At 52.3% G+C, this 13,291-nt stretch overlaps 2 protein-coding genes across 3 annotated transcripts; one reads left to right on the top strand and one right to left on the bottom strand.

Moving 5' to 3' along the window:
* Positions 1 to 485: 485 nt before the first annotated feature.
* On the top strand, positions 486 to 2,761 carry FBXL15 (F-box and leucine rich repeat protein 15). Its single transcript, XM_079137811.1, has 4 exons — positions 486 to 815; positions 983 to 1,136; positions 1,441 to 1,946; positions 2,432 to 2,761. The coding sequence occupies exons 1-4, from the start codon at positions 763 to 765 to the stop codon at positions 2,619 to 2,621; spliced, it is 903 nt and encodes a 300-aa protein (XP_078993937.1). The 5' UTR covers positions 486 to 762; the 3' UTR covers positions 2,622 to 2,761.
* Positions 2,762 to 2,867: 106 nt separating this feature from the next.
* CUEDC2 (CUE domain containing 2) lies at positions 2,868 to 9,451 on the bottom strand. 2 transcript variants are annotated; one of them, XM_079137812.1, is made up of 9 exons: positions 9,298 to 9,451; positions 4,740 to 4,826; positions 4,274 to 4,417; positions 4,120 to 4,181; positions 3,907 to 4,034; positions 3,639 to 3,821; positions 3,432 to 3,493; positions 3,293 to 3,353; positions 2,868 to 3,207 (listed from the first exon to the last, which is right to left on the bottom strand). In XM_079137812.1, exons 2-9 carry the CDS (start codon positions 4,811 to 4,813, stop codon positions 3,061 to 3,063), a joined length of 861 nt encoding a protein of 286 aa, XP_078993938.1. In that variant the 5' UTR covers positions 4,814 to 4,826; positions 9,298 to 9,451; the 3' UTR covers positions 2,868 to 3,060. The 2 variants fall into 2 exon arrangements, with proteins under 2 accessions (XP_078993938.1, XP_078993939.1); XM_079137813.1 differs by having other exon boundaries at positions 4,740 to 4,823; positions 9,298 to 9,414.
* Between the last annotated feature and the right edge of the window lie 3,840 nt (positions 9,452 to 13,291).

The raw sequence follows: 13,291 nt of genomic DNA, 5'->3' as shown, positions 1-13,291 counted from the left end.
TATTATTTATATGTGGCACTGAGAATCAAACCCAGTGCCTCACACACGCTAACAAGAGCTCTACTACTGAGCCACAACCCCAGCTCCCTGAATACACATTTTTCTCAGGACTCTTTTTCTCTAGAGAGAGAAAAAGAAAAGGGACTGAGCTGAATAGCGTCTCTCTTCCTAGGCAAAAACCTAGTCCACACTGTCTGGAAATGTTCTGTACTTCACAATTAACCAGGAATGAGAGGTTTGAATACGTTTGCTTGATGAAAAGAAAAATTCTAGCTTCACACCATGTATTCGTTGTTTCAGTAATTGTTGAGCAACTACTGCGTGCAAGACAGTAAGACCCTATACAGTTTCTCCCCATTTTTCAAAATCGCTAAATGCCACCAGAGGACAGAAGGGGGCCCTCGGTAACCCGGGAGTCTGGCTCCGCCCCTTCGGCTTTTGGCTTTGCCTGCTCCTTCTATCCCTACTTCGCTTAGAGGCTGTTACAGGCCCACGACGAAGACAGAAATTAGTCTTCGTCCACCATTTCTCCAGCCTCGGGCTTCAAGCCCTTTGGCCGAGAAAGCGAGGCCTAATGTTACACCATTGGTCAGTTCTCCCTCGGTTTCGGTGTCCAACCGGGAAGCTTTCAGATAGGATCCTCAGTGAGACGGCACTCGATTGAATCGGTCTGTCTCTACAGCCCAAAGAGGCGGGTTCGCTGCAGCTGCTCTAAGGCCAAAGCGCGAGTTTATCTTATTGCGCACGCGCACTAGACAGCCGATGGAGCCACCAATGGAGCCGTCCGGAGGGGAGCAAGAACCCGGAGCCGTCAGGTACCGAGCACTGGAAGGGCCGAGGGAAGGAAGAGATACCCAGGGGAGGGAGATGAGCCCGGCTTGGGACTGAAGGCCGCTCTTGCGAACCCCGGTGCGGGAGCCTAACGGAGGCGAACTCGCAAGTAAACAGCGGCCCACAGATACCAACGCCCCTTTATCCGCAGGCTCCTGGACCTGCCCTGGGAAGACGTGCTGCTCCCACACGTCCTGAACCGGGTCCCGCTGCGCCAGCTGCTTCGGCTGCAGCGCGTTAGCCGGGCCTTCCGGGCGCTCGTACAGCTGCACCTAGCCGGGCTGCGCCGCTTCGATGCCGCTCAGGTGAGCCCGGGGCCGAAGACCCGCCCCTGTCTGGGTAACACCCCCGCCTAGTCTCTAGCCCATCTCCCAACTACGCTGTACCCTCTGGTCCCCAGGTGCAGCCAGGCTGCCCGGGAAGCGATCCACGCTGCTTGCAGTAGCCCCAAGGGGCGAGTACTGGTAGCGACTCAAAAGGGAGTGTGGCGTCTCTCCTGGGAGGGCAGGTGTCAAGTCAAAAGCGTTGTCAGGAAAGAACTCAGCGGCGGATAGGCAGCGTCTGTCCCGCCCACGAGACAAACAGGGTCGGGTGCCTCTCCGCCCGCAGGTGGGTCCACAGATCCCGCGCGCTGCATTGACCCGGCTACTGCGGGACGCCGAGGGGCTGCAGGAGCTGGCGCTGGCGCCATGTCACGAATGGCTATCGGATGAGGACCTGGTACCGGTGCTGTCACGGAACCCGCAGCTAAGGAGTGTGGCACTGGCCGGCTGCGGGCAACTGAGCCGCCGCGCGCTGGGAGCTCTAGCCGAGGGCTGCCCTCGCTTGCAGCGCCTGTCGCTGGCGCACTGTGACTGGGTGGACGGGCTGGCGTTACGAGGCCTCGCTGACCGCTGCCCGGTCCTGGAGGAGCTGGACCTCACTGCCTGCCGACAGCTCAAGGATGAGGCCATCGTGTACCTGGCGCAGAGACGCGGCGCCGGCCTCCGCAGCCTCTCTCTGGCTGTCAACGCCAATGTCGGGGACGCGGCGGTACAGGAGTTGGCTCGGAATTGCCCTCAACTTGAGCACCTCGACCTCACTGGCTGCCTCCGCGTCGGAAGCGATGGCGTCAGGTGCCTGGGGCAGGGGGTTGGTGAGGTGGGAGGAGGGCAAATCATTCATTCAGCCTTATGGGGGCAGAAGTGGGCTTTAGTTGTCAAAGACCGAACTGGGAGTTCTGGACCTTCCTGCTAACCAGGGCACCCCCAATGTGAACAGAAAAGCCTCTAGGTTTATCTAAGCCAGAAAGCCCAGTTTAAAAACTCTTGAGCTAGCATTTACACACTGGGAGATTTCACATATAAAGTCAACTTCTGTTTTTTCTTCAACAAGGGTAAATCCTGCAGTCTTGGGTGGAGCTGAGGAGCAGATTCCCCCTTTAAAAGAGACGGGAAACCTCCAGTTGTTGGCCTGGAGTGTTTGATCCCATCCAGGCCCTCTCCTTTGGGTAGGAGGAAAAAAATATGCCCTAAGCTGGAGGGAGACCTGGAATTTGCTGGAGCTTGCAGGAGGCTGGATGGGCGCCTCCTGCCTCTAGCCTCACCCCCTCCTTCCTCAGGACATTGGCCGAGTACTGCCCAGCACTGCGCTCTCTGCGGGTGCGGCACTGCCACCATGTGGCTGAGCCCAGCCTGAGCCGATTGCGGAAGCGCGGTGTGGACATCGACGTGGAGCCTCCGTTGCACCAGGCCCTGGTGCTGCTGCAGGACATGGCGGGCTTCGCACCCTTTGTCAACCTGCAGGTCTGACCCTCCTGCCAATGGAAGCACAGCTGGACTGTGTGGCTGGGCCTGACAGTGAGCTGTAGGGAAACTGAACTGTGGGGACCTCTGGTGAGAGGCCAGCGCCCTGCCCCACCTGGAACTTCAAATAAAGAGCTTTTTACCCTCTCTTGTCTGGTGCTGCCCTGTTGGACATAGGGGATGTAAGGTTGGGAAGGGAAGGTCAGATAGGCATAGTACCTCAGCCATGAGGCAAAAATGACCAGAATGCACTTACGCCTTCCTTGGGCCCCTTTACTGTGCCCTTGGAGGCAGGTTTGAGAGTAGGTTAACACTGTGAGCAACAAGTAGAGAAGGGGAAAGAGAAGGGGACAGGAGTAAGGGAGGCCCCTGTGTGGGGGTGTAGGGCTCCTGCATCCCTATGGGATCTGAGCCTAGAAGGCTCCAGCAGAGTCCAGCAAGTGCCTCAGTGGAAGCGGTACTTTCTGGCCGGCTTGAGATTGATATATGTGGCCTTCATCTCCTCAGCCTCAGGATTACGCACATCTTTGAATCGCTCTCCTTTGGTGCTCACTACTTGGTTGTCAATGTATCGGATCAGCTTCTTGGGGGCCTGTTGGGCAATCAGGCAGCGAGTAGAAGAATCCAGAAGCCAATTCCCCTGACGTCACATCCCCAGCTGCCCCCAACCCTCTTACCTCCTTGGGAGCCATGGGTCGGTGAATCTTCTGATCCTCTGCACTATCCACCATCATGTACCTGCCAAAAACTGGCTGGATGAAGCTCCTGCCACCCTGGGAAGACCCTCCTGCCCAGCCCAGCCCAGCCCAGGCTCACTTCTGTAGGATGAAGGACTTCAACTCATCCTTTTGGGGGCCCCTGAGGCGCCTGGGTAGGTCCTGCGGAAAGGAAAGGTCTAGTGTAGATCCAATGGCACCAGCAAGGAAAACAGATGGGGATGAGTAGGGGTTGGGCACCTAACCCCAAGGAGGTGGAATGCAGCTGAGGCTATGTGGGTTGAGGAACAGGGCTAGGACAGGATACCTGACTGGGCCCATCCCAGGCTGGAGGCCCCTCTTCCTTCCCCTCTACCAGCATCTGCACAGCTTCTTCCAAGTCCCCCCGAGTTTTAGTCAGCACCCACTGGGCCTGCTCCATTGAACAGGTAGGGAACACCTCCAAGAGTACATCCACCCCCGGAAGCAGCTCCTCCTCAGCGCCAGCTGCCTGTGGGCACAAACATTGACAAAAGGTAGCACTTCCTCCTTTCCCATCCCCAAAGTCACTAACTGGTACCCTCCTCTACCAGTACCTCGTCCTGGGTGTCCCCAGCAGCAACAGGAGACCTGGTCTCTTCTTTAAGCTTTTCAGGTCGTGGCAGGGGCTCTGGGGAGATGGGAACCTGACCTTGGACACAAGAGCTCTGCGGCTGCAGGTTCTCTTAAAGAGGTAGAGAGGGCATCAGGTTTGGCAGGGGCATGCGGGGAGGACAGGAATCCCCCAAATGTCCAAATCCCAGACTCACCTTTGTTCTTGGCATCACTCAGCTGCCCAGAGAGCTTCTGCATCATGTCCCCTATTGTGTTCCTGAAAGGAAAAGGAAGGCAGTGAGAGGACTTCTCTGCCCACCCCACACAACCAGCCATTCCCCCATCCTTTTGGTTCCAGCCAGGCCTCACCTGGGAATATGGGCAAAGCCAGGCACATAAGCCTCCATCATCTCAGTGAAGGCCTCCATATCGAAGTTCTCCTCTGATGGACCTGAGGGGCCCAGTTCCTCCAGGACCCCAAGCACATAGGAGAAGATAACTTCATCCAAGCCACTATAGGAAGAGGACAGGACAAGCCCCTGGTTACTTCCAGGACCCCCACCTAGCCTGAGACTCCAGTCTTTGGCTTTATAGGGTCTGAGTTAGGCCTCAATCCTTGAGGCCAGAGAATATTCCCCTCCTCCTCAGATTTTGGGTTTTCCATCTGTCCAATAAAAGTGATGATGACAGGATGAGAGGAAAGGCCATCTCAGCAAATCAAAATGAGACCTCCCAATCTCAGGAACACAGCTGAGTGCTTCCCACCCACCTTGTCATTGGTCAGGGCCCAGAGCACGCCTGGCAGCAACAGCCTCAGCCCTGGCTGGTTCTCTACCTGAGGTCAGCCTCCGGGAGGTGCATCTGGACAAACTCAAGAAGTGCTGCACTGACAATCCTCTCCAGTTCCATGATCTCTCCTCTTCTGAAGAGACACAAGACAAAGGATTACCAAGCCTTCTTCTGCCTGCCCTCGCCCACTGGACCTGGGGCAGTGGCTCCTCCCCACCCTCCTGCTATGGGAATCATCTATTGAATTGCCCTCCCAGCTCCCCGAAGCAGTCACAGCCCCTTCCACCACCCATTTCCACCACCTCCAGCTCAAGGCAGGACAGGGCATTGTCTCCAGAAAGTCTCCGGATAGAGCTGCCCCCGCCGACTCTCTACCCTCCAGCGCCCCACTTCTCCCCCCCATACCATTCCCCAGCAGCAAGCCCAGACCCTCTGGCAAGAAGCCAAGTTCTTAGGGTCACATGCCTCCTGACTGAGGAATCTCATCATTAAGGGAGCACTTGGCCCCCAAGTCCAACCACAAGGGGCCCCATTGTCTAGCCACCCACCCTCTGCACAAAGGGGCTTTTCTGGCTCTGGGACCCAAAAGGAAGGGGGAGTCTTTCATGGATTCTCTCTTGCCCAATCCCTGCCCTTCAGCAGCCTGGTGCCATCTAGAAGATTTTGCATCCTCCTTCCCCAGGCTTATGGAGCCCCCAAAGCCCATACGATTTGGCCCGTTCTCATCGCCCCAACCTTTCCACTCCCTCCGTCTCCTACACTCCTGACCACAGCCTCCTCACTGTTCTTCAAACCTGATGAGCATCTTCCTGCCTACACCTGTACACATCTACAGGGCTCATGCCTTCACTGCCACCAGGAGCTCTGATCAAATGGTAACCCCCTCGGAGAGGTCTTCCCCAACTAACCTACCAAAAGTAGTTATTTTCCACAATCCCTCACCCCTTACACATTATTTTATGTTTATTTGCCTAATATCTGTCCTATAGAGTGTCCTATAAGTTCTAAGAGTGGAGGAACTGTCTTCATCACTGGTGTAGACCTAGCACCTAGGAAAATGTTCATATGAATAGGTACTCTGTAAATATACTTATTTCATCTACATCTACACACTTTTGACTCCCAAAAGACTCTATTTGGGAGTGAGAGAGGCAGAGGTGGTAAGGAATGCATGCAGACCCACAGGTCCAGATGTCAGCTCATCCTCAAATTTGAAAGGCTCAAAGATACCTCAACTTCCACCCACCCCAAACTCATACCTTCCCAATATGTGTGCATCCCTTCAAATACTCAGCTCACACCACTCATTTTGCTGCAGAATCTGAAACGGGGATTACCCTTGATTTTGTCCTCTCTGACCTCCACCTGTACTCACTGAATCCTATCAATTCCAATGCTTTATTATTCTCCATTCTATCCACTTCTCCCTCCAGGCTGGTTTCTATTCCAAAATCTCCACTGACATTTCTCCAGCTAAGGTTGCTAGTTCCTTTTTCAGGTTTCAGGTCTAATAAAGTTGAAACACATGCTTGCCAGTTTTGTTTGGTTCTGAGATACCAAAAGGGGGAGCACTTTCTTATGGTTTCACCTAACACTTGCCCTTTTGATAATGCCACCTTGGTTTCTGATACCTCCCACTCTTCTGTTTCCTTCTACCTTTCTGGCTGTTTCTTCCCTGGCTCCCTGTCTGCCCACTTCTCTGCCACCCTCCTCAGGCTAGCAGCCACTACTCTCTCCTTACTATGCATGCCCTCTCACTCTCAGGAAGATCTCACTGGGCCCACATTCTTAAGTACCAACTCTATGTTAGCAATTCCCAAATGTCCAATGCTCCAATCCAGTCTCCTCCTCCAAGCTACAAACTTTTGCCTCTACCTCCATGACATGGTCATGTGGATGTCTTATAAGCACCTCACACTTAACATGTCCTAAAGTGACTTCTCTCCAGTTTTTTATTCCTTCAGGACCATCCTCCCTAAATGTATGTCTAGGTGTGCAAGCTATTACTGCCACAGGTCTGGGATTATCCTTGACAGCATCTTATCCTTTACTTTCCTTTAGCCAGTCACAAAGCGCTGACCATTCTCTCTTGACACATCTACTTCTCTCCTTCCACTTTGCCCCAGTTCTTGCCTTCAAAGAGGTTCCTAACCATCCTCCCCACGACAGTTCCCAGATCATGCCCCTCCATTCTGGCCTGTTTTCAGTTTGAGAATCTTCAAACCCCTGACCTTCTAGAACTGGTCTGATCACTACCATCTTATACCCTCATTACAAACAACACTTTTCCTTATGTAGCAGGATCCTTCACAGCTATAGTTAACAGATTATGTGGACAATGTTTTAATGTTTCTTCATGAAGGCAGAAACTATACACCTGGCTTATTCACCAGTGCACACTCAGCATCCCCCATGAAGTAGGCACTCAATAAACATGCATTTACAGATGAAGATGAAGCTCAGTGAATTTAATAACTTGCCCAATCACATGAGTTGATTGCGATAGTTAAAATTTAAGTCCAGAGTTAGGAGTACAGTTCAATGTTAAAATACTTGCCTAGCATGTACAAGGTCCTGGGCTCAATTCCCACCACCACCACCACCACCACCAAAAAAAAAAAAAGAGAGAGAGAGAGAGAAAAGATTTAACTCTTGGTCACCCTTAGTTTAGTGCCTATTCTAAGGGCTACCTGGGATGGGGGATATTAAGACTTCCAAGAGAGTTTGGACAGGGTTACCATCTATGATCACAGTTGCGTGGTTCCCTGATCAGTAACATAGAGTTGCTATGAGAACACAGGGGTCACTTTGGAAAGCAGGACTGAGTGACCTCACTTTACAAGGAAGATGCCTGCTTCTTGCTTTAAAACTTTAGCCATAGGTCCTTCAGGAGTTGCAAAACAGCTCGGGCCAGGTATACCAGATCTCCTTGTGCAGCTTCTCCAAGGGGATGACCCTTCAGAGACTTAACACCCTTAGACCCTGGTTGCTGTCAGCAGTCTTTCAACCTCTGTTGGAAAGACTCATGGCTGCTGCAGGAAAATCCAATTTCTTTCTTTAAAAAAAAAAAAAAAATTTTTTTAGTTGTAGATGGGACACAATATCTTTATTTTACTTGTTTTTATGCAATGCTGAGGATCAAACCCAGTGCCTCATGGGAGCTAGGTGAGCACTATACCACTGAGCCACAATCCCAGCCCCAGAAAGTCCAATTTCTAGGGAAGAAACTTCTCAGGGATATGTTTGATGTCTCTGGGTCTCTAACCAATGTCTGGGGGCCAGAGAGTTGTTACCAGGAAACTCCTCATCTTTCCCAAATGAAAAGTCATCTTCCTTAAGCTTTTGAACTGGTTTGTCATTACTTCTTGGGGGTCCCAGGGATCAATGGTTGAAATGTGACTATCATCCTGTTTTGAGTTCTGCTTAAACACCTCTGATGATGGTAAAAAATTGGCATTTACCGATTGTTTACCAGGCACTGCTCAAAACACTTTACATAATCCTCAAAATAACCCTAAAATGTAGATACTGCAATTATCTCATTTTACCAGCAAAGAAATAGAGGCACTGAGAGGTTAAATTTCTTGCCCAAGGTCACAGAGCAAGCTAATGGCAGATTCGCACCCAGTTAGTCTGGCTCCAGAAGCCTCACTATTAACAATCACACAATCTCTCATGGTGCCAATGGTGTGGTCCAAGCCTACGATCCTCCCCTGACTGACTAGCTGTCTTGCCTACTTCAGAATCTTTGCTCACACCATTCTCCCTGTTGGAAACATTCTCCCCTCTGTCTCTTCAAGTCCCATTCTGCGGTACTCACTTTCTCTCCGCTGCCAACCTTGCCTACCCCATCTTCATTGCCCCCATTTGGCCCGAGAGCTTCCAAGGGCCAAGCACAGGCCTGCCCGCTCCAGATGCTCAACACAGACCCTCTTGGTAAGTTAGACTAGGGTGAGAAATACCATGCTGCTCCTTTGGGGTGGGGAGGTACTAAAAGTAGAGGGGAGCAGGTCATGTGGGAGGAGGAATTCTGGAAACCTGTGTGGAATGAGTCCTGGGGAACTCAGGGCTTCAGCACTGGGGGGGGGGGGGGGGGGTCTAGCACAGAGGTCTTCACTGCTTCTTCTTGCACCTATAAAGCCTTGCGCCTGGGGTTCTAGACCCATAACGAAGGCGCCAGAAGATACTATTTCCCCCTAATCCCCAAGTCAGGCCTTAAAGGAACCAAGGACATTGAAGGGAAAAAGAGATTCCACCATCCAAACGCAGACGGGAGCACAATCGGGTGGGGGGAGAGTGGTGCACACGAAGTGGATCGCAATGATGGCCGACCCTGGAAGCAAGAGCTCCCTGAACCCGCTAGTGGGACACCATAAGCGTCCCGAATAGTGGGCCTGAGGGATGCGGTTGCGGCCTCGGGGGACAAATGAAGGGACAGGCCTGAGCAAACTGGGTATGCCTTGATACAGGCCACAGCGAAAACCAGAGAAAGGAGTCTGGCGAGCCCCGGGGAAGGTACCGTGGGAGGACACAGGACGGGCACCCTGGGTTAATGTTCTCCGCGACTCTCCTAGCCCTGGGCCAGGGGCTGGAAGGGAAATCACCTGCTCCGTCGGGCGCTGCCGGCGACTTGTCCCGCGCGATGCAGCTCTCATCCCCCAGCCCCACCAACAAGATCAAAGGCGGGGCCTAGAGCGGTTCACTTTCAGAGACGCTGAGGTTGCCATTTTTCAGAAGGGCAAATTGCCCGCAACAGGGCGGGGCTTCGGTACCCATTCTCTAGTGTCAGAGGGCTTGGGATCGGCTCCCGAGGCGGCCATTTTTGTTGCGGGTAGGGACCACTGACTGACTCGTGGAGGTCTCGCCAATGGGTGGAGTCACAGTTGCAAGGACTGTCTCTTGCCTTGTTCCTTGTCTGCCAGAGGCCCAGAATCTTTCTGTCACACTTGTGTTCTTCTATCCGCTTTATTTCCTCGCCCCCAGATTCTCCTCCCTGAAATTCTGTAGTTTTTCCCTTAGCTCCTCCGTGTTTCTCCTGCCCTTCCACAGACTTCGTGGCTTCCTGGTTGGATCTAGGGACCCTACTGCAAGACCTGGTATTCTTCCCACATCCCAGAGCCTCCACCCGTTTCAGGTCCTATCATTCAGTCAATTGTTAGGGACTGACTTCCCCATGTTGTCTTTCTGACCCTTTGCCTTAACAGCTATTTTCCCCAATATGTCCCTGTAATTGGGGGTGGAGATTACAGGAATTTGGGAAGGTGGTACGCAGCAGGTTCCGGGGTCAGGGTGTATGTGAGCCCAGATCCAGGATGGCCTACAGACTACACCCATTACCAGGGCTCTCGTGCCCATGCTGGCAGGACAGCTGATCTAGGACAGTTCAGCAACACACTAGGACCCATCAAGACCTCAGCTTCCTCTTTCTGTTCCTGCTCAGCTTCGCGGGACTGCCCTGTGGGGAACCCACAGCCACCCATTCCTGGGAACTCCACAAGGGAGAGAGTCCCCTTGGACTGGGATAAGTTAGTCCATCCTAATCATCAGGAATGAGCCCCTTTTCAGTGCTAGTTCCATTGTAGGGTACAGAGGACCCAGAAACTGTCCCTGCCCTCTGGGAGCTCACAGTCTAAGGGAGAAAGTCCCATCTTCTCTCTCCTAGGGACAGGGGCAGTGCCAAGATAAGGAGAAAGGGGATTACTGCTCAGTCTTCCCACCTGTGTCCCTTACCACAGGCTTCAGAGAAGAGCAGGTCGTTGGTTGTTGGGAGGGAACAAGGAAGGAGGAGGGAGGGGCACATTGGGCGAGGCTTCTCCCATAAAAACACTGCCGCTGCCAGCCTGGAGCTGCTGGGGTTAATAAGGGATGGGGTGACAGCCACTTTGAACTCTATCCAGAGAGGCCCCTGGGAAGGGGGTGATGGGCACCCCTATCAGGCCCAGCCCTCTGCCAGGGCTCCTCTCCTTGTCCTCCTCCCTCCTGTGCATTGCACAATACTGATGGCCTCTTACCAACCTTATTTCTGGAACTTTCAGGTCTCCTCAGTAGAGCTGCCACTATTTCTGGGAGGAGACCCCTGCAGTTATTTCTTTTCTTTTTTTTTTCTTTTTTTTTAGATGTTGATAGACCTTTATTTTGTTCATTTACTTACATGTGGTGCTGAGAATTGAACCCGGTGCCTCACACATGCTCAGCAAGTGCTCTACTACTGAGCCACAACTCCAGCCCACACCCCCTGCAGCTATTTCTGATGCTATGCCTTCCCCCTCCCCATCTCCTGTTTCTTGGATAGCAGAAAGAACTTCCTGAGCTTTTAGGGAAGGGTAATGGGAAAGATCTCTCAGGGGGAGTCCCCTCCATTCCCAATTCAAACTCTGGGAAGACCCAACTCCCAGCAGCAGGGGTCAGGTTCTGGGACCCAAGGACAAAAGGTAGACTGAGGAGAGGGACCACCACAGACACGAGGACATTCAAATTGCAAGGTGGGGAGTGCTCCACGGAACTCTTGCCCTGCTTGGGATTCCACAACTGTCCTGATTTAAGCCTCTGATTAGATCTGAGTATCTCTATCCCCAAGAAGGGAGCTGACTCCACCTGCCCTTAGAGTGCTGCTTTACACCACCCAGGGAGAAGGAAGGAGGGCGGCGCCTCCTCTTCCCCATTCCTCAAATGAATTCTGCCATCAGTGCCTGAGGGCAGGGCTCTCCTTGGCAGGCAGGAAAAGCTAGGAACCTATGCTGAAGCGTCCCCTGGCACATCAAGTCCTCACTGTCTTGCCTCAGAATGAGGAACTGGACTTGAATTCAGCACCCAAGGCAGATGTTCCAGGCATTAAGAGCAGAGAAAGAACCAGCAGGCTGGTGAGAGAGTGTGAGGGGGCACAGTCAGAGACTTAGTTGAGAATGGAGATACTTGGAAGAATCGAAGGGATCCCCGCTCTGGCTTGAGGTCAGAAAGGGCTCTCTGGGCAGGGTGCCTAGCCCTCCCACACCTTCCTCCTTTCTCAGAAGAGCCGGCATGGGGCGGGGATGGAAGAGTTGGGGCGGGGTGGGGGCCTTTTAAGGAGCTTTTTCCCAGAGCATTACTGCAGATCCAGTCCCAGAAGCGCCAGAGAGGAGGCTTTATGAGTAAGTGCTGCCCTTTACTGGGGATTCAGTGGGGCTAGGGCAGGGCTGCCAGCCTGGCTTTCCTTTTTTTTTTCCAGGGATAGGCTGCACCTCTGCCCTGTGAGTGAGGACAGCACCCAGCTGTCGATTTAACTTTACAGAAAATTAAAGTGTGTTTCCAGGGACTCTGTCCTCTACTCAGTTATTCCAAATGCTTAGAGACCTTCATTCAGGTGGGAGATTTGGGAAAAGCAGCACTTCTGGGCTCCTATCTTGGAGATCCCTTTTGGCTCAGGAAGCCTCTGTTTGCAGAGATGCCCTTCTCAAGAGTACATATTCTGGCACTTTCCGGACCTCAACTCTCCAGCCCCATATCTGGCCCCACCAGGAACACATCTGGGCAGGAGATGACAGAAATGGCTATGTGAAATTCAGGTTCTGGGGGGTAGAATCACTGCTATGGCCCTGAGCCCCTCCCTTTATACTCTACTCCAGTTCCTGATAGAATTTGGGAACCCTTGTCCATTTCCCTAGCGGTGAGTCCCCATTTTTAGCTCCAAGCTCAGCACCCCTCAAACCTGGGTAGGAAGTGTCTTGAGATTCCAGGTCCCATTTTGGGCTTCTACTTGCTCATTTGGGGAATGGGGGAAATTCACACAAGAAAACATGAGAGGGTAGCTTGCAGGCAGAGAGAACTTTGGCCACCTGGCTCTGAGAACTGAATTCCATAGGCCGTGAGCTCTAGTAAATGTCCTAGGGACTCAGTTCTGGTGCCTGGCTGTGCCACACCATCAATACCAAGGCACTGGGGAAGCTATAGCTCCAGGTCACAGCGTTCCAGACAAGTGCTCCTGCAGGTACACATCCTGTCCACTGACCAAATCTTATTAACTGTGACTTGGGCTACTTTTCTACTTAAAGATTTCAATGACTCCCTAAGTCTTTTTACTGTTAAACTCCTGAATGATATGACCTCCACTTAGCTTTCAAGCCTGATCTTCTATCATTGTTGCCCTCCCATAAGACTGCTGCTTTGTGCTCCTGCTTTATGCTCCTGCTTTTATTCCCGCTGGACACTTCCTCAGTTCTTGAGACATTTCTTTCCCATTGCATCTGTTGGAATCCTATATATTCTTCAAATCTCCTCTCAGATGCCTATTCAAGAAGCTTCTTTCTTTCAACTCCCCAACAGAGAAGGAATTCCCCACACTCCACCCCAGTGAGGCTGGGTTCATGAGCCCCCTGCCCTCATAGTATTTACCCCAATGTTCTGCACATAGTAGTTCCTTAATAAATCTTCCTTTTGTTGTGTTGAATGTGTCTAATGTGTGAAGAGGTGATGTGACCTAGAGGTTAAGGCCCATCAGATACAATCTTGGTACATTCTCAGTGAATAACTTTGGGTAAGTTGTTTTTTTGTTTTGGGTGCTAGGGATCGAACCCAGGGCCTTGTGCTTACAAGGCAAGCACTCTACTGACTGAGCTATCTCCC

This window comes from Sciurus vulgaris (genome assembly GCF_902686455.1).
Source record: "Sciurus vulgaris genome assembly, chromosome: 4".
NCBI classification, from domain to species: Eukaryota; Metazoa; Chordata; class Mammalia; order Rodentia; family Sciuridae; genus Sciurus; species Sciurus vulgaris.
This window is presented reverse-complemented; position numbering and strand designations above follow the sequence as displayed.

What these genes read in the sequence shown, in the direction of transcription:
- FBXL15 (XM_079137811.1), top strand. Translation starts at nt 763, where the DNA reads ATGGAGCCACCAATGGAGCCGTCCGGAGGGGAGCAAGAACCCGGAGCC. An exon ending in CAAGAACCCGGAGCCGTCAG is followed by an intron (nt 816 to 982) that starts GTACCGAGCACT and finishes CTTTATCCGCAG; the next exon opens with GCTCCTGGACCTGCCCTGGG. An exon ending in GTCGGAAGCGATGGCGTCAG is followed by an intron (nt 1,947 to 2,431) that starts GTGCCTGGGGCA and finishes CTCCTTCCTCAG; the next exon opens with GACATTGGCCGAGTACTGCC.
- CUEDC2 (XM_079137812.1), bottom strand. Translation starts at nt 4,813, where the DNA reads ATGGAACTGGAGAGGATTGTCAGTGCAGCACTTCTTGAGTTTGTCCAG. An exon ending in GGCTTTGCCCATATTCCCAG is followed by an intron (nt 4,182 to 4,273) that starts GTGAGGCCTGGC and finishes TTTTCCTTTCAG; the next exon opens with GAACACAATAGGGGACATGA. An exon ending in GAGTGATGCCAAGAACAAAG is followed by an intron (nt 4,035 to 4,119) that starts GTGAGTCTGGGA and finishes TACCTCTTTAAG; the next exon opens with AGAACCTGCAGCCGCAGAGC.